Source organism: Diceros bicornis, chromosome 22 (genome assembly GCF_020826845.1).
Source record: "Diceros bicornis minor isolate mBicDic1 chromosome 22, mDicBic1.mat.cur, whole genome shotgun sequence".
In the NCBI taxonomy this organism is placed as follows: domain Eukaryota; kingdom Metazoa; phylum Chordata; class Mammalia; order Perissodactyla; family Rhinocerotidae; genus Diceros; species Diceros bicornis.
Window position 1 is genome coordinate 24,201,067 of NC_080761.1, and position 19,077 is coordinate 24,220,143.

The following is a 19,077-nucleotide window of genomic DNA, read 5'->3' on the forward strand; positions in this document are numbered from 1 at the left end:
TTTTCTCAAAAAGATACTGGAGGATGTGCTCCATAAAAACAAGGGAGCAAGAAGAGGAAGATATGAGAACTACGAAGCAGGGGAGCCAACATCAGAGACAAAGGGAATCCCCAGAGCAAAGGTGAAGGAAGTTCCCAGGATGACGACTGTATATCAGGCAGAGAGAGCAGACTGGATCAGGTCAGAAGGCTCTGGGGAGAGACCTCAGGTGGATGACGGTGATGCAGTGTCTGTGATCTGAACCAATCAGACACGGTGAAGAGCTTGAGAGTCAATTAGTAAGAAGTACTAGACAACTAAGTAAACACAACCAAAATGAACAGAACATTGTTCATTTTGGGGAAAAATACAAGGGAAAGTATTGTAAAATAGAGCCTTTTACAATAGTGCACAGTTGTGAACAGTGTTCATGACATAATAAGATAAATCACAATCTAATCAAAATTATACTGCAACTTTACTAGGAGGAGAGAGTGGTGGAGAAGGGTTAGTGTAGGGATAGGGGTGATAAAAGAGAGCTACAGTATCCCTTCCCCACTGAGAACATGATGTAGCAACAGAAACATTTTGTATAGAGAGATGGAGAGAAATAGCCAAAAAAAAAAAAAAAAAAACTCAGATAAAAAAGGTGAAAGTGATTGCTTTTGGGAAGGAGGAAATGGGGATGGGGAGTGGATGGGTTGGTATTTTTTGACTCTCAAGTATATCTTTGATAAAAATAAAACCTAGAAAAACATGAAAAGAAGTATGAAGAGACTACTTAGAGCCACAGAAATATGTATGATACAAAGCGGTGTTTACACCATGATTACAAGCATATAATGAAGCATACATATCTGAAAAGAGCTTGATTGAGCTTCACAAAGGCATTAACAATTGTACCAACGTGGTAGGATTAAGAACAATTGCTTTTTTCTCCAAATTCCCTAAAGTTCTTCTATAATTTTCATAATCAGAAAATGAATTTAAAAAGCTGAAAAAGTTTATTCCTTTTCATAGCCTGAAAACTGGTTCAGAATTATTTCTATTTTTCAAATCCAAGATTTCAAGGTATCAAGGAAAGACCCTGGGTGACTGGTATTTTCTTTCTTTTTTTTTTCCTTCCAAGTCTGCATTGGCAATATTATGAACCAACCTTCTAAAAATGATCAATTAATCAAAGGTAATGATTATGTTTAGTTTCTCCACTCAGTGCCATGAATCTCAGATAGAGTCTTTGCAACACAATAAAAATAATTGCTCTAACCTGAGGAAATGAGAAAAAATATCCAAAATTAATACTGCTTGAACAAAGAAAAGTTAATCTTTTAAAAGTGTGTGGTGTGGGGCTGGCCCCGCAGCTTAATGGTTAAGTGCGCGCGCTCCGCTACTGGCAGCCCGGGTTCGGATCCCGGGCGCGCACCGACGCACCACTTCTCCGGCCATGCTGAGGCAGTGTCCCATATACAGCAACTAGAAGGATGTGCAACTATGACACACAACTATCTACTGGGGCTTTGGAGAGAAAAAGGGGAAAAAAAAAAAAGGAGGAGGATTGGCAATAGATGTTAGCTCAGGGCCAGTGTTTCTCTGCAAAAAGAGGAGGACTGGCATGGATGTTAGCTCAGGACTGATCTTCCTCACCAAAAAAAAAAAAAAAAAAAGTGTGTGGTGTGAGACATTTGTATTACAATGACTTTCATTTTAACGTTTAAGAAATGAAACAAACCCAGCTCTGTGGCCCAATTCTTCAGACATTTCACACAACAATTCCAAAGAGCCCATCAGATTTAAAAAATAATTGGAAATATTAATGCCTTTTCATTGCAAATATAATATATGATGAAAACATTAGTAAACTATCAAACGGGGGAAAAAAGGCAAAAAGTCATACCTAATTCTACAACTCAAAGCTGCAAAATCATAAATGCTTCTTGGATGTCTCTGAAGGAAAATGGATAGTGAGAAAACAAATTTCTTTGACTAACATTTGCACAAACCTTTCTCTCATCTGTAGGATGCTCTGTTTCAAACCCACTTCCACAGAGGAGGATTTTAGTTTTAGGGGTAAATGATCCTGGGGGTGGTATTTTAGCCAAAACAGTCTAAACAGTTACTTAAGAAGCAGAAAATCTGTCTCATTAAAAAGAAAAAAGAAATCCTGCCTTTTTCCTTACAGGCTGTGTTTGGCACTACCACTGGTGCCTACACAACTGCCATAGCTCCCTGTCTTTGAGAACAGAACCCAAAATTTCTGAGTTTAGTTAGTAGGTGGAGATTAGTAGTCTCAGGGCAGCTAGGCCTCTTCCCAGCCTCCACTGCAGCAAGAGGGGGTCATGTGATCTACTTCTGGCTAGGAGCTGTTAAGAGGATGCTGCTAGGGGCATGACTGGGAAAGCTCCCCCCAGCTCCCCTACCCACTGGATAAAAGAACGAGCCTTGCAATGAGAAATACCTTCTCTTTTTTCCTTTGCTTTTTTTCTTTCCTTCCTGCATGAATCCCTGGAGTGAGGACATGATGTTTGAGGCTGTAGCAGCCACCTTGTGACCGTGGGGCAACAAACAAGAGGAGCAAAAACAAACAGTAGAGGGTGGCACAGCAGAAAGATGGAAGGAGCCTGGATTCCCGAGAATGTCACCGGGCAGCTGCGCCCACCCTGGACTGCATGATTGCAGATTTTACGTCAAGTAAATGACATATCTCTTATTGTATCTTAAGCCAGTACTGCCCAACCTTTTTTAGTGTCATGACATTCATAGGACATGATAATATTTTGCCACTCTCTGGGGAACATGGAGGAGACTTCTGGCGCCTGAGGTGAATAACCCTAGAGGCTTGGCTGCCCTAGGCCCCCCTCACCACCCTGAAGACTAAAGGGATAAATATCTCTAATCATTTTTTTGCGTTTCACCAGTGGGCCTCACCATACTGGTTGGAAAGTTATAGTTTAAGCGGTGCTTACCAATGGGTTTTCTGTTACTTGGACCGAAAGCATTTTTAACTAATACTGGGTTTACTTCTACTTCTCAATGCAAAGTGATGAGATTTCATAAGGTATCTTACACATTCTCTAGCAACATATAAATATATAAGAAACACTGATCTAAGCCTGAATCACATCATATGATTCCACTGACTGGATTACTTGCTATTTAACTTACGTTCTCTTTTGTCAGTTATGGGGCCACTTCCTAACTGACTAAGGTCACATTACACGAGATCCAAAGAAAGGAATGCTTTCAAATGATGCATTTGAGAATAAATTCATAATGGTTGAAGAATTATAGATTTTAGAGGAGAAAAATCTCATTAGTATTTAGAAATTCATTTTATCGGTCAAGTTATTAGGTTTTTCATAGAGTCTTAGGTTTGGATACAGAATGGCCTTGGTAATAACTGACTTTTCGATGTTCCTGTCATGTATGTTTCTAAGTAAGTCCCTTTTACCAACTCCACCAGTGCTTACCTTATAGGGTTGACAGGTGCATTAAATAAAATAATATCTGTAGAGTGCTTGGCAGACTACATGGAAAAGAGTAGGTATCCAATACATATTCTCAGGATTATTATTGTAAACAAAAAATGTAAAAATCGTGCTTTAATTAATGGTAGTCATAACTCATCAGTTTTCCAAAAAATTATCTTCTATATTTAGTAAAAGACTTTATAAATATTATTAGATAAGTGCTATAAAAATCTGAAGCTCTCCCCATTCCCCAGAATTCATGTAATTATTTCAGCCTGAGGCCAGTTCCCAGGTGACCTGCCTTCCTGTCTTGGCAAAGAGGTGCTATGCTCCAGTTACATCTGAGAGCTGTGTGTTTCTCAACAAAAATATCCAGTTCCCTAGTTTTCCTGAGATTACACTGAGAGGGCTTTATGTGGGAGCCTCTTGTTTATTAAGAACTGTTTCTATGTCACTGAGGCAAGGAAATGAACTTTAAATCTGTCTCAACCACAGAATGACACATGGGATTCAATGACAATCAAGAGGAAATTGGGGAACGCTGCTATCTCACAGTGCCTGGGGTGATGAGCCAAACGCATCTGTTTGCACTTGAAAAGTTGTATTTATTATTTATTGTTACATACATGGCTAGAAGCAAGTGATCAATACACTTCCTGCAATTAAACTTTTTGATAAACCAATATTTCCCTTTTTGGGATCCCTTCTTAGTTCAGCCAAGCATAAGCACCTCAAATGTTGCATTTGGATAATGAAGAAACATTTTCTGAGCACTTATTATTCCAAAGACAATGGCAATACCATCAGTTTTAGCCCTTCAGCCCTCTTGGTTTGCTGCAGGCATCACAGACAGCTCCGGGCAAGTCGTCATCTTTCTTAACTCTGTTCTCCTAACTCACTTTGCATAGATCTTGCACGGAATTGAATACCACTCTCCTTCTGTTGCATCTATTTATACAAATATTACAGTTTCTCAAGAGTAAAGATTTTCCATCTTTTCCATCCTCTCTAGCATCTTGTATAATGTCCTGTGACTAGCTGGCCCTCCCCAAATATTGAGGATATTGAATTAAAGTATGTGTATTATCTGTATTAATAGATGTGGTAAGGACCCCAGCCTGAGACACTGAGACGAAGCAATGTCCATTTGTAGGATTTAGATCTGTCTGGTGGATTGGTGGGTAGGCCCAGTGCAAGACTATTTGCTGAGGATTGAAGAAGGTCTATGAAAGCAAATGAATTGAACCATGTCTTAGTTATCAGAGGGTATGTCTAGTTCGGTGTGGTAGGCTAACCCCAAGGACTCGTGTTTGATTCCTAGGGCAAGAGACACAGAGAGAGAGAGGGAGAGTGGGGGGAAGGGGAGGGAGAGAGTGCCAGCAGGCAAGAGAGCTTTAAGTAAAAACTGAGAAGAGCTATTTTACTAAAAGTCTATAAAACATCGAGCCCAAGTAGTATTGCCGTGGGGCCCCTCTAACAAGTAAGGGTGCTCTCCCCCATGTGCCATAGAGCTCAGGCCTTTGGGCCTCCAGTATGGAGCGCAAGAGGCCCAGCAGGAGGTGGACAGGACCTTTGATGCCCGGTGGGAGACTGTGGTACCTGCTGAGGGATGAAGGAGCAGTGATGGCTCTCAATGGCACTGGACTTGTTTGTGAGCACCCAGGAGACACCTCCAGGGATTTACATATATATTTGGAGTGTACTTGACAGGAGGCTCGGCATCTGCCATAGCAGATGGGACAAACACCAGTGAAATGTGGGTATTTGACTGTAACCCCATTTGTTCTCACATGTTGACGAGACTTGGTGCCACTCCAGTTACATGGAAAGTTTAAGAGGCACAGAAGTTAAAATGCAATATAACTTAGTATAGCCACTACTGTCTTCTCAACATTTTTCACTAGCCCTTCTCTTAGGTGGGGCTTGCCTGTGGAGCATGAAGGCGTTGGGAAGACCTCAGATGCTTCCCGATTTACTGTCTTGTGGTGGGATACCAATCAGAGCAAAAATACAAAGTACTCTTTGCAAAATAGCCTTTTAAACTCATTCACACCCAACCAGGAACATCCTCATTATGGATGAATCCATTACTGATGATTCTGTCTATTCTGAAAGAGACTGTCCTGAACAAGGAGTCGGGAAGTATAGGTCCTAGTACTGGTTCTGCTGTTAAGTTATGTTGCAACCTCAGAATCTTCACTCAGCAACTGTCTGGACCTCTCTTAATTTACAGGCAAAGAAGCAGAGGCAGATGGATCACATCCCCCCTAATTGTATTGTCACCTCCAAACCCTCTAAAACTATAATAAAAGGTTAAAGACACAAACCTAGAAAAAGGGCAGAAGATGGGGAGAGGCTAACACATACAACATTTTGGAGGCTAGAAGGCACGTGGACAGGTAGTAACTGACTGAGCAAACCTAAGTGAACTGAATCCTAAGACATCCCTGGGGAAAGCAAAAAGACACACAGCCAGGCAAATACTCTGCCCCACACCAGCAGAAGACTGGAAGCTTTTTTTTTTTTCTCCAATGAGGATATAGACCAGAAGATATCTGGACCCAGAGATACCAAAGGCAGTTGAGGGAAAAGAGACAGATGAATTTTAAATAAATGCATGCATATTAGATGCAGAGACACCTGGCCCTCTTTCCTGCCACGGGTCCCAAGAAGACTGACAGCCAGGACTTTCCCTTCCAAGCAAGGAACTAAAAGCATCTTCCACAGGGAATCTGACCAGCTCAACAGCCAAGACTGGCAGATACACTAGCATCAGTTCCACCAACGAAGAGTTCAGCCAGATCACCTTTTAGGGAAGCTTGGTCAACAAGCCCTGCTCAGGTGTTTAAGCTTCCAGTCAGCTTTTTAGTCTCCCATTCAAACTCTTGGTTGAGCAACAAGCAAGGATTTCCAGAAATTTAGGAAAACCTCCAACATGAAAGATGCAGACCGAAACAAACCGAAGAAGGCAACCCGAATGAAAATGGAGACCAAAAAGGGAGAAAAGACAAAACTCAGACAAAAACAATAAAACACAACTTTGATATCCTCAGAGAGAAAAGAGAAGAAATTACAACCATGAAATAAGGACAGATTGCTCAAAAAGGAAACCTCTGAACAAAAAAGAAAATATGGCAAAAGAAATGAAAAATTCAGTGGAAGGATTAGGAGATAAAGTGGAGAAACCCTCTCAGAAAGCAGGACAGAAAGACAGATAGAAATGAAGAGGGAAAAGTGAAGAAAACTGGAGGACAAATCCAGGAGGCCTTATATGCATAAAAGGAGTTGCAGAAAGAAGAAAGAAAATAGAGGGGAGGGAATAAAAAAGTTAAGAAAATTTCCCCAAACTCAAAAGCACGAGTTTGCAGATTGAAAAGGCCCTCTGAGTTTTCAACACAATGGCCGAAAATAAACCTACACCAAGGCATATCATCGTGAAATACTGAGACACTGAAAAGATATAAGCTTCTGGAAAAAAATACAGGCCATATACAGAAGATTAGGAATCAGAACAGCACTAGATTCTCAATGGTAACTGGAAACTAGAAGACAATGGAGCAAAGCTTTCACAATTTCGGGGGAAAAAAAAAAAAAGATTTACAATAGGAGTTCTATATCAGCTAACCTATCAATCGAGTGTCAGGGATAGAATAAAGACTTGTTTAGACATGCAAGGCCTTGAGTATTTTGCCTCCCATGGATCCTTTTCTTAGGGAGATAGTGGAGGATGTGCTCCATCAACATTAGAGAGTAAACCAAAAAAAGAGGGAGATACAGGATAGACAGAGAGGGGAACCAATACAGATAAGAGTTGATTAGGATCCCCAGAATGGTGGGGAAGGAAGACCCCCAGATAACACATGTGCATCAGGCCCCAGAAGGCAATCAGGCCAGACGGGAGCAGGTCAGAAGGCTTTGGGGGAAACTTCTGCAAGACAATGAAATGAACAGAACCTGATGCATCTCAACAGTTTGAGAAGCAATTAAGACAACTGATGGAGAGTCTGGGCTTCCATTAAGGACAAATACATAGAAAGCTAAGCAAACAAAAGAATCAGATGATTTATTACAGAAAAAACAAAAAGTCACTCAGAAAAGGAAAGCCAAACATAGTATTTGCACAGTTGTGATAGAACACTGAATACTGATCAAAGCACAGTCATGCTATAACTATACTGGGAGACTGGAAGGGAGGAGATGGATGCATGTATGTGGTGGGTGTGGAGTGGAGAAAGACAGCTAAATCTGCGTCTTCTATAGTAGGAAGTTATTAGCTAATGCCTAAACCTGAAAGATCAAGAAACAGCAATATAAGCATGCTATTTAGAGATATGGAATTAACTGCCAAAGGAATCAGCTAAAAGAGTTGAAAGAAGCTGCATCTGGAGACAGTAAAGCGTACGGGGAGGAGAACAAGGACCTGCTCTTTTTCCTAATAAACCTTACACAACTATTCAACTGTTAAACTTGGTGCATACAATTTTGATGCAAAAATTAAAAATAAAAGGGCTGGATGACAACATATTAAAAAGACCCCTCCATTTCCAGAGCTCCATGATTCTTTTAGGGCAGGTTTTGCTACTGGGATTGGCAAAGCATCAGGAGGGTGGGCAGGGAAAAGGCAAAGAAGTAAAAACTTGATCCGTTTCACAAATTGGCTTGGCCTTGGCGTGCCTGCCCTCTCTCCTGTCACAACTCAGTGACGACAAAGAAAATGGCCAGTAATGGCTGTGAGAACTATTAGGGCGCCAATCCAGATGTATCGCACATATAAATAAAAGATAAAACACCTTTTCCCAGACTAAGTGCTTAAATACTCAGAAGCACAGTGTGACGACAAACCATGAAAGAAAAGATAGAGAAACTCTAACGTATGTTTTCTCCAAGTAGCCATCAGGATGACATTTTCATTTTAGCCAAATCCTTTGTTGAGAAAACAAGTCTGGTTGCTTTTAAGTTCTTTTGTAACTTTCTAAAACACTAATTTTTAATATGGTTGGCCAGAAATATAATTAGCTCCATTATATCATTATATATTTCATCCTTATTACTTTATCCTTGAAAGCAGGCTATTAAATAATTACATTTTGGATTAATATTATTCTGACTAGAGATTTTATCATTGCCTCCTAATTCCCTCATTATCCTTACCTAATTCTCCTGACACTCAGACTATCAGGGGCTAAAAGCAACAGGCTGGTTGTGTAGATGCATTTTGTCTGTCTGTAGGGGGCCAGATCTGTTAGTTTCTCTGAAATTAATGAGTCCTTGGCAGCTGGTTATGTTTGTGGACTTCCACCTTGAAATTCTTTCCCCCAAAGATCAACAAGTCATCTAAATTACAGGAGATAAAGCCGGCTACTGTGGAGATAATTCCATCTATAACAGAAAGATTAAACAGGGGATGTCGGGATCAACTTTCTTCTAGCCTTGGAAGAAATCATGTTTGTTACTCTTTGTGTAGCTATGAGGTGTATCAGAGAAGGAAATTAAACTGGGGATTCTGGCAGAGCCTGGCACTCACAGGTCGCTGGGTTCAGGAATGGCGGGAGCTGGTAAAGTCAACCTGGAAGAAGTTCACCCATCCTGGATCTCAGGCCCTGGCAGTCACCACTTTGTATGTGATAGAGGTAGACGAGAGACGACGGCAAGTGGGAATGCAATGGGTGGGCCTAAAGGGGGCAACTCAAAGAGAGTCCTCAGCAGCTAAAGTCAGCTGAAGTGATGTGGACAAGCGTGTGGTGCTGCCTTGCCTGGGGCCACTTGTGGCCACTTGGGCAGGAGCTCTCTAGGGCAAGACACCAACTTGCATAAGACAGCCTTAACCAAAGGACAGAACTAGAGTATGATGTGGACAAATCAAACAGAGGGAAATGGTCAGGACTGAGAGAGGCCCAGAAGGACCAAACTGACCTCTAAGCAGAGCGGGAGAGTCATGAAGCCCATGGGACCTTAAAGAGAATGACTTTGCTTGGCCGCTGAGTCAAGGGTCTCTGTAGACTCAGAGAGATCAAAAATAGCTGCTGAGTATAAATGTAGTTTGGCCTAAGGTCATAGGGGCTGAGCTGGGAAGCAGGTGTGGGCTAGGCTGGAGTATTCCCCAGAGGTGTTGCTAACCTAAAATACTTTTAGGATATGTCCAGGTAGGTTTGAGGTACGAGAAAGGAACTGAGGTCCTGTCTCCTCACTATAATCTGAACACCCATCCACCTTACTATGGTTTTGTATTTCGGGCAAACATGTTATGTCCTCTTAATTCTCTGAATGACCCCAACTGTTTCAGCTGACCCACAAGACAGAAATCATTTCACTCCTCAGTAAGGATAGAGAAGGAGAGGAGTATCTCCAGAGAACTTTTTCTTAAACTCTAGTGTGAGTAAGAATTCCTTGAGCAGTGTGCTAAATAAAACCCAGACGCAGGAACGAATCATACTTTGAGAAGCATTTCTCTAGAGGTTCAATGAAGGAGGGCAGAGGATTGGGGAGGGTCTACAGAGATACATCCACCACCAGCAAACCATTCTTTTGGAGATGTAGCACTAGAAGCTGAAGTCAAGGGAAACAGAGATGTAGGTTTTTTGGTCCCAGAACTAAGAAGCAGAAAATGGATAAAAGAGGTTATTTTTGATAAGTAAGATATCCAAAGGCTGGCCAACATTTTGCCACCTTTTTTTTTTTTGGCAATATGACTTATCCATAAATTGGATCCATTAAAAAATCTTAATAATGCACGAAAAGCACCTAGAAATATTACCATGCACCAATTCATCAAAAAATGTGAGTGTTCTTTGAATGAATTCTGAATTGATATCTGAAAAAGTCACTTCAATTTCCTGCTCATGTGGAAATATATGAGGGATCATTTCAAAAGCTAATCATTTTAGAAGTTAATTCTATAGTTTGTCAACAAAAAAAAGTATCTAGTAAAATCCAGGTGCAGACTATGTGATGTAAATCCGGTGTTGTTGTTGTTGTTTTCTGCTAGGGTTGGGAGGGGAAGCTAAACAGGCATATTACTGAAGCTTCTATCAGGCTTCAGTTTTCTCCATAGGTGCCCCAGTCACAACTGGAGAGAGATGTGACGCCACTCTTCGGTTCACCTGTGATCCCAGCACGCCTAAAACGATCCTAGTTCCTCAAATGAGATAATCTTCTCTTAGGAGGCCAGGTAACAAAGCAGGTGTCTGCTTCAGGATCCTGAGGAGCATTATTCTCCCCAAACGTGTCACCATTTGCTCAGTGACCCAGTTTCCTGACCCTGGGGAAAAGTGGACTTCTCCTTACTATAAGAATGGAAATGACACCATATCCCCCCAACTCCCGATGTGTGTTTGCTGCAGACTGAGTTATATCCAGTTGATGAAATGGGGTGGGGTATTGGCAATAAAGTAAGTGTTTTGCTAGGGCACAGGAGACAGCGATCCTGCCTCCAAACTCGAGCTGCTGCTCCATCAGAGGTGCCTTCACCTGGTTCCCCAGGCTTACAGATCTTTGCGGAATTCTTGAGCCGAAGAGTCTTCTTATCTATCCCATGTGCCTGGAACCCGCCAAGACATTTCTATGAGTATTTCTAACCAGTATTTCCTCTAGCGCGGTACCAGGGAAAGGGTTATTGACTGTCAGGCAGACCTGTTGGTAAACACTGGGGTCTCTAATTGCACAGATCATTAAAAAAAATTACAGCTACTCTACATAGCACTATTACATTGGTATGGTAATAAACTGTCCCTACGATTCCTGTTGTGTGAGTCTAAATCGATTCCTGTTCTTGCGCACACTCTACCTTTGTAAAGCTTTGATCTTTGCAATTCTTCTTTGTAAGAGATCTTACATCTATCTAGTTCTTGCTCTGTGTACTGTGGCTGTTATTTATATCCCGTTTCAACTCTGCTTTGCAATGCTGGGGCCAGGAGTCGGCAAACTACATTCCTCAGGCTCCTTTGCCAGGTTCTGCCAGTGGAGGACACTGGCCGGAGATGAGAGGTGGGAGGGAGAGAAGCCTTTGGGCCTCTTTCATTTTTCTTTCTTCCTTCTTCGGGCAGTGTCTCTGGAGGTGGCTGTGTCCCTGCCACTGTCCCAGCTCTTTAGGTGCCATCCTTCTCCATTGTCCCTGCTCCTACGGTGGCAGCAGGTCCCCAGGTGGGGCCCTCCTCCATGAGTCTAGGTTCTGGTAACGTGGCAGGACTAATGTTGGGAGCTGCTTCCCATATTTATTTACTGGGGTCTCTGCAACTTGTCCTTGTCACTTTTCCAGCCTCCCCACACTCTGTAACCAATTCCCTTTACTAAGTGCTCTTTGAAATTCCAAGTGTGTTTTCTCTTCCCTTGACTGGAACTAATAAAGCACTCTGTGATGGCTTTTTGCCAAGAACAATGACATCTTGCCCCTTACAGTGGAACTTGCCGGAAAGCTGCAAGGTGTTAGGGTCTGGAATCTCTTGGTTATTTTAACAAATACTTGGATGGTGCTTACTATGTGCCAGGGGGTATTATAATATAAATGCGTTCCAATTATTATTTCATTTAATCTTTATAAGAACCCTTTGGGGCAGTAGTATAATAATCCATATTTTACAAATGAGGAAAGTGAGGCACATAAAGGTAAAGTAACTTGCCCAATGTTAGACAGCTAGAAGTGGCAGTTTGAGGGCTAATGCCCCAATTGACGATTTATAATGATGAAAGTACAAGAAAAAGCCCTGGCCGGGGGTGGTGGCGGTAGTGGGAGAAGGTCTGTCTGCAAGGTAGGAGTAACCAGATTGAGAAGCATAAAAGCACAGAGAGTCTGAAGAGCTCAGATTCAATATTCAGCATCAACAGGAGGGCAGCAGAGACCTTCTGCGGGGCCGGTGCCGCCGTGGATTGGCATGTAGGTACAGCAGGTAGCTGCCACATCCACAGCAGACACTGCAGGTGTGCGCTGTTCCTCCTTTGAGACTACGGTTAGAAAACTGGAATTACTAGGAAGTTCTTGCAACCAACTTTCTTTTCTCTTCATTTTGTAAGTAATAAAGCTTCCTGCTAACCTTACTATGTCAACAGAAGATACAGGATTTTCTAATCAAGCAGAAACATATCTAACACAAGTCTCTTCTCAATGATCATCTAACGACTGGGAGCCCACCTGGAGAAGTGGAAATGAAAATATGAGGAAATAGCTATTTTAGGTTTCCTGTGAATTTAAATTAATATGTCATATTTTTAGTGTTTGAACACTCAGTCTCTAATATCTTGGAAAGTGAAAATCTTCACTCAAAATCACATGGGAAAAGAAAAGGCAGGGGCCGGCCCAGTGGCGTAGTGGTTAAGATTGTGCGCTCCGCTTCGGCAGCCCAGGGTTTGCTGGTTCGGATCCCGGGCGTGCACCGAAGCACCACTTGCCAAGCCATGCTGTGGCGGCATCCCATACAAAGTAGAAGAAGATGGGCACGGATGTTAGTCCAGGGCCAATCTTCCTCAGCAAAAAGAGGAGGATTGGCAATGGATGTTAGCTCAGGGCTAGTATTGCTCACCAAAAAAAAGAAAAGAAAAAGGCAAAACAGATGAGGAAGAAGAGAACTTGTGCGGATGTTACTGAATTTCCATTAAAAGCATCATCTAAAAGTCATCTTGTCTGAGCTGTAACAATATGGGTGAGGGCAGCTGTTGACTAGCTGAGGCTTGTGCCTTATATTCTATGTCAGTGCTGTGGGTGGAAATCACAGCTCTACTTTTTAGCCATTTGACCTAGAGAAAGTTACCTAATGTTGCAAAGCATTCCTCATCTGTAAACTGGATATAATAAATATAATGACCTTACGGATTGCTGTGAGAATTAAGTGCCTTGATGCATGTAAAGAACGTAACACAGACCCTTAGTAAGGTCCAATAATTAGCTATTATTGTAGTTGTTATTCTTATTATTAGATTATTATTGATGGTTTGAAGTAAGACTGACACTATGATAGGAAAGTTCCGATAGCCATGATGTTTTTAATAAGCAAACTTAGCCAATGACTTGTAGAATAAACACTAAGGTAAACATTAACATAAGTCCACCACTTTGCCTACTGGAAATACTTTAGTTATTAAGCAGCAAAAAATGGCTCAAACACTGGGCCAGAATTCATGTTAGGAAAAAAACAGCCATTCAACCTTTCATGCATAGTACACACAACAAGGATAGGACCAGAAGTATTTGGAGGCCATGATGAAAAGATGGTACGGTGGAAAGAACATGAGGCTTGGACCCCAGAGACCCGTATTCGAGTTTAAATCCTACCAGCCCACTGTGTGACCCTGGATATGCTGCATAATGCATACATCTCTGCATTTCTCTCATCTTTTAGACAAATATGTAAGATAATGGGTCTCTAACATTCTTTGGGATGGTTCTACTGGTCTGTCTCTAAATTTGCATGGAAAACGATTTGTGGGGAAGGGCTTATGGCTAGAGACAACTCTCCCAGCCCTCTCCTACGTTTGTGATCCTCCATTCACAGGAAGAAAAGGGCATAGAACTGGGTCTTACCCACCGGATCAGCCTCTGAGATCTACGACGTTGGACTCATCATTTAGGGGGCCTTTGCCAGCTGTCCTTCTATGTGCAAATGACGAGTGGCTTTTCCTCTGACCTATTTCCCCTTCTCACAATACTCCAGATGACTCTAGGGTGAGCAAACTATTAGAAAGAGCCACTAGCAAGTCATAAGACTGGACAGAATGTGATGTTAGTAAAGGCATCTCTGATGGAGACAGTGTAGATATGCTGGAATGCAGTAGGGCTTTTGAACCTTATGCATAATCAGACCTTCAGCTTTGCTACCAACTGCGCAGGCAATCACGAAAAGAATTAATATGCATGCGTGAAACCAATTTCCACAACATTAAATTGTTCTTAACTTTGCGATAAAACACATTTGCCTCTGCATTTCTTAGTGCTCAATTTATACTTCCTTTAAAAGAACAGAGTTCTTACTAGAAAAGAAAAATTTAAGGATCAAAAATTCAGAATTTAAATCCCACTACTTAGCTGGGAGGCATGTAGTCACATCAGCTTCTTTATTCCTGTGAATCGCATGCTCTAACATGGAATCTACAGTGGAACTTGAAAATATTTAATCACGAGATTAAATATATGCTTTAAAAATAATAATATTTTTTTTTATTCCTAGTCAATTTTTGGAGTACACTTAAAAAAAAAAAAAAAGGAATGGATTGTTCCTGGAGTTTTTAAAGTTACAAAGAATAATCCTTTAAAAAAGGAATAATTCTAAGAGACAGCAGTTTCTCACTGTGGCATATAATTTGGGTGTGGAGACATCCAGGCACTAATTGACACCTTTCAAAGCTAACGATTCTAAAAAGACTGACAGAAGGACGACGCTAGTTGAAGTATTTTTACAGCTTATTTAAGTATAGATATGTATAACATAATGTTGAAATGGGAAAACAGACCACTTTGCCTTAATAGAAAAATGATTCATAGATAAAGAGAAAAACCTAACATGAATTATAACATCAATATTCAACTCTTTTTCTTTCCAGGCTTTGTGGATTAGGTTTTAAAACTTAGTAGGCCAGATGAGACATAGAATACTGTCTAGTGCCTCAAGAGACACCATGGAGGACAAGGAGGGCTTTAAAGGAAAAAATGATAGAAATCAAATATGCCAATTTCTTTTCAGTTTGCTGGTAAGGTTTCCCTGTTGAATACTTAGGGTCGGGCACGGTGGGTGGGGCAATAGCGATACTGATTCCCAGGAGTTCGCATGCCATTATTTCTCCTCAGGGTTCTTTGGCACCTTTGTGCCTTTTTTGCCCTTTTTCCTTATGATTTCCCTAAGGCGGTGATTAAGATCGAAGCAGCACATCTTTGGCTTCTCATATGCATCAAGGCTAAAAGCAAAAACACCCACAGGAGCAGGCAGGCAACACCACAGATGAATGAAGCAGAGGGTGGTGACCTGGTGGGTCCATGCTTCTCCCCTCCAGCTGATAAATGCCAGGAGGCAATGGAGTCAAGTGGTGCTCACGCTAGTGATTTTTCAAAAGAATCTGGTCTTTTAGTGAAACTCCTTGGTTTTTAAGTGTTAGCTTATCTAAAAAACACTCTGGGTTCACCAAAATGCTTTTCCTCTGGCTTGCATTCGGTTGGCAGGGCACCCACTTGATTGTGACGAAGGCTGCAGGCGGGCCAGTTCGGTGGTGTGTTCCGGGAGTGATTTCCTGATGTCCAGCCTGAGCACACTCCCCCAGCCTTTCCACAGACTCTGTAAGCACCTAATTCCCTGTGTCAAATCCCTTTCTGCTTAAGATGGAGTGGTTTCTCGTTCTTGCTACTGAACCCGGACTGACAGCTAAATATGAATCAAATTGCAACTTGGAGATATAATGGCAAAGAAGATTTATTTCACACAATTCACTTCAAAAAAAGAAAGGGAAAAATATCATAAATAACACTGATGTTTTTCCCATCCAAATATATATATGATAACCAGTATCAGTCTAAATGGAAGTACCAAGAATTCTAACCCAGTCCTGGAGCATGCAGAGGTGGCTCCCAAGATGGCCAGGAAGGATTGGGAGTCACTAGGCGGCAGTGCCAGGCCTGGGGGAATCTTATGAACACACAAGAATTGAATACCTCTGGCCAAGAGACTAAATACTTAACCACAACCACTATCACCAAAAAAGCAAACCAAAAAAACCCTTTTATTTTTATGCTGAAAATTCTAGTAAATAATTTAACAGCATATCCAATCATATGCCCCTGATAATGAGAACAGTAGCAAATGGCAAGAAACCACCATGGCTTCACATAAGAATTGTCTTTGATCTTGCAAAGAACTTCCCAGCCATCTTTTGAGCTGCTATTTACATTTGAGAGCAAAAGAACGGTGTTCAGCTGTACCGTACAGATAGGAAAAACTGTGGCTTGGCTAATTTACATAAATTTGAACATTCAAAGTACATTTAATATTAAGTATAAGTCACTTTAAAGTTTTCTAATCCAAGGAAGCTAACCAAATTACTCCTCCAGTTCAGGTGAGTTGAATAATTTATAATGGAGCCTTATTTGTTGGTCCTTACAGCAGAGCTAACCAGACTGAAGGTCAGCTAACATCTGTGGCTCACCTTGCCATTTGTTCCACTTCTCCAGACCTAGACTGGCTGCCTCACCTGCTACCACCTAACCCGTATCTAGCCGAGAGAGAAGGGAACAGCAACAAAAAAGAATTTCTACAGAAGCTGCTACTACCAAACCTTAACCTGCCAAAAGACCAAGCTAGAACCTACAAATATGGGTATGTTAAACATGAATCTACCCTCTTGAGTCCTCTTTCTGGAAGTGAAGCCAGCTGCTAGCCTGGCGGAGGAAGTGACTTACAGTAGAAGAAGAACTTGACCTGCACAAATTTGAACTTGATTCTCAAGAGCTAGATTTCAACAAGAACTAGTTCAACATTTAACAGATAATTATTGAGAATGTGTACAGTTGTCCCTGGCCTGGAACTGGAGCTACTTAAAAATCTGTGTATATAAAAATAGAAAAAATAAAACAGCTAATCTGACAATGTTGTGATCTCATTGTAAAGATATTATTTTCTACTACTAGAACCAATGTTTGAGAACATTTTGTTTAAAAAGGAAAAATATCTAATAACAAATTAACTTTCTATCCATGAAATTTCAGTAACCCACCCCAATACTCAAATTCACATTAAATGTTTGAGAGTCACTGCATTAGTTTCCTATGGCCGCTGTAACAAATTATCATAAATTTAGTGGCTTAAAGTAACACAAATTTATTATCTATCAGCTCTGGCTGTCAGAAGTCCTAAAAATCAAGGTGTTAGAAGAGTTGTGTTCCTTTGTGGAGGCTCTAGGGGAGAATCTATGTCCTTGCCTTTTTTGGTTTCTCAGTCTGCCTACATTCCTTGGCTCATGGCCCCTTCCTCCACCTCCAAAGCCAGCAGTGTAGCATCTTCAAATCTTTCTCTCTCTCTGACTTCTGCTTCTGGCATCACATCTCCTTCTCTGACTCTAACCTTCCTGTCTTCCTCTTATAAGGACTCTGTGATCATATTGGGCCTATCTGGATAATTCAGGATACTTCCCATCTCAGGATCTTTAACTGAATCACATTGGCAAAGTCCCTTTTGCTATATAAGGTAACATAGTCACAGGCTCTGGGGGTTAGGATGTGGACAACTTTGGGGGGCTGTCATTCTGCCTGCCATAGTCACTAAGGTCACTCATACGGAAATAGAATATTCAAATATCTTTGCAGCTATCCGTGCAATATTAACCAAGAGTGCTTGCTTAAAAAACCCATTCATAAGAGATTAAAATAAAAATGATGCAAGATTTGTCTTCTTCCATAGAACCAAGTATATAATTTCTACATGACATAATGATTAACTGTAAAGAAAAATCAGAAGGATTTTCCCTCAGATGTACTTCTTGCCACAGTAAAAATGAAGCATGTTCTCTCTTTCTCTCACTCACCCGGCACGTGATGGTCACGTCCAGGTTGTTAGGGACAAGATGTTCTCACTCAGAGGTACTGTGATGTTGATGTGCTAATAGCCACATTGGTAATTGGATCGTGCTAAGTATTACCTGTTTGAATAAAGTGTAGTCCTGTTGTGTGGATAATGTTCATCGACATATAAGGAAGAAGATGAAATTGTGGTTGCCAAGGAAGCAGCTTCAAACAGTGATGGAGTGCTAGGCACCAGGTCTGGCCTGTGTCGGGATCCCAGCGCTGGGTAACAAAAGCAAAACACACACTCATGAATCTCTGTAATAAATGCTGCTTTAGTATCTGTAATAATTTAAATGAGTCAAAAGCATTCGTTTTACATATCAGGCTGCAAATTAAATTATGAATTAACTGCGTTCTTCTGAACTGCAGCAGAAATGTGAAATAGCTTCTTGCAAACAGGTTAAACAAAACGGAAATTGCATTAATTTACAAAATGGCTTATGGAAATGACATTATGAATGTTCTTTTAAAAACCTAATAAAGTGATTTACTGTTTCAAAAGATGACACAAAAGCTCCTAGGAGCTTAAGGAGATAATTCGACAGAGATTAAAAGGATGATTGGCAAATGTATAAACAGACAGTGAACTCGCTTTCCCCTCCCTAGGGTACGCACATATCTATGATTCTCAATTTAGATCTAAGCACGTAGACTTTTTAAGAGCCAGGAAACAAATGCTTCACGGACCAACAGCCAGCTATACCTTAACCTCATTGAAGCCCACACATATCTTTGAACATTCTTCTTCTTGACATTATATATCTTAACAGCAAGGCTCCCTTTTTAAAAATAAGAAAGCTCTTATTTCTTCTTTAAAATGTAGATGCCTATGAAAATACTTATGAAGTAGCCCTCCCTGATCAGGAAAGCAGAATATGCAAGGCTAAGCAGTGACCCACGCCCACTCTCTCTGAGTCTATGTGGATTCTTTTTTTCTTTTTTTTTAAGAGTTGAATCTGGATCATTTTTAATCATCCTACCCTAAACTTTGGACAAATTTATATGCATTACTGGCCAGCCTGTCAGAGACAATGTTTTAATTAAAGGTCCAGTCGTACAGAACAGAGCTTCTTTAAAAAGAAACATGTAAGTCCCCAGAGA

At 41.1% G+C, this 19,077-nt stretch overlaps 1 protein-coding gene across 1 annotated transcript in view; it reads right to left on the minus strand.

Annotated features, from left to right (window-relative positions):
* Positions 1–19,077, minus strand: part of PIP5K1B (phosphatidylinositol-4-phosphate 5-kinase type 1 beta) — a 282,690-nt gene that overhangs the window by 40,517 nt on the left and 223,096 nt on the right. The window contains exon 13 of the mRNA XM_058565703.1: positions 18,051–18,195. Within this exon, the coding sequence (XP_058421686.1) occupies positions 18,051–18,195 (145 nt within the window). The remainder of the gene's footprint in view (positions 1–18,050; positions 18,196–19,077) is intronic.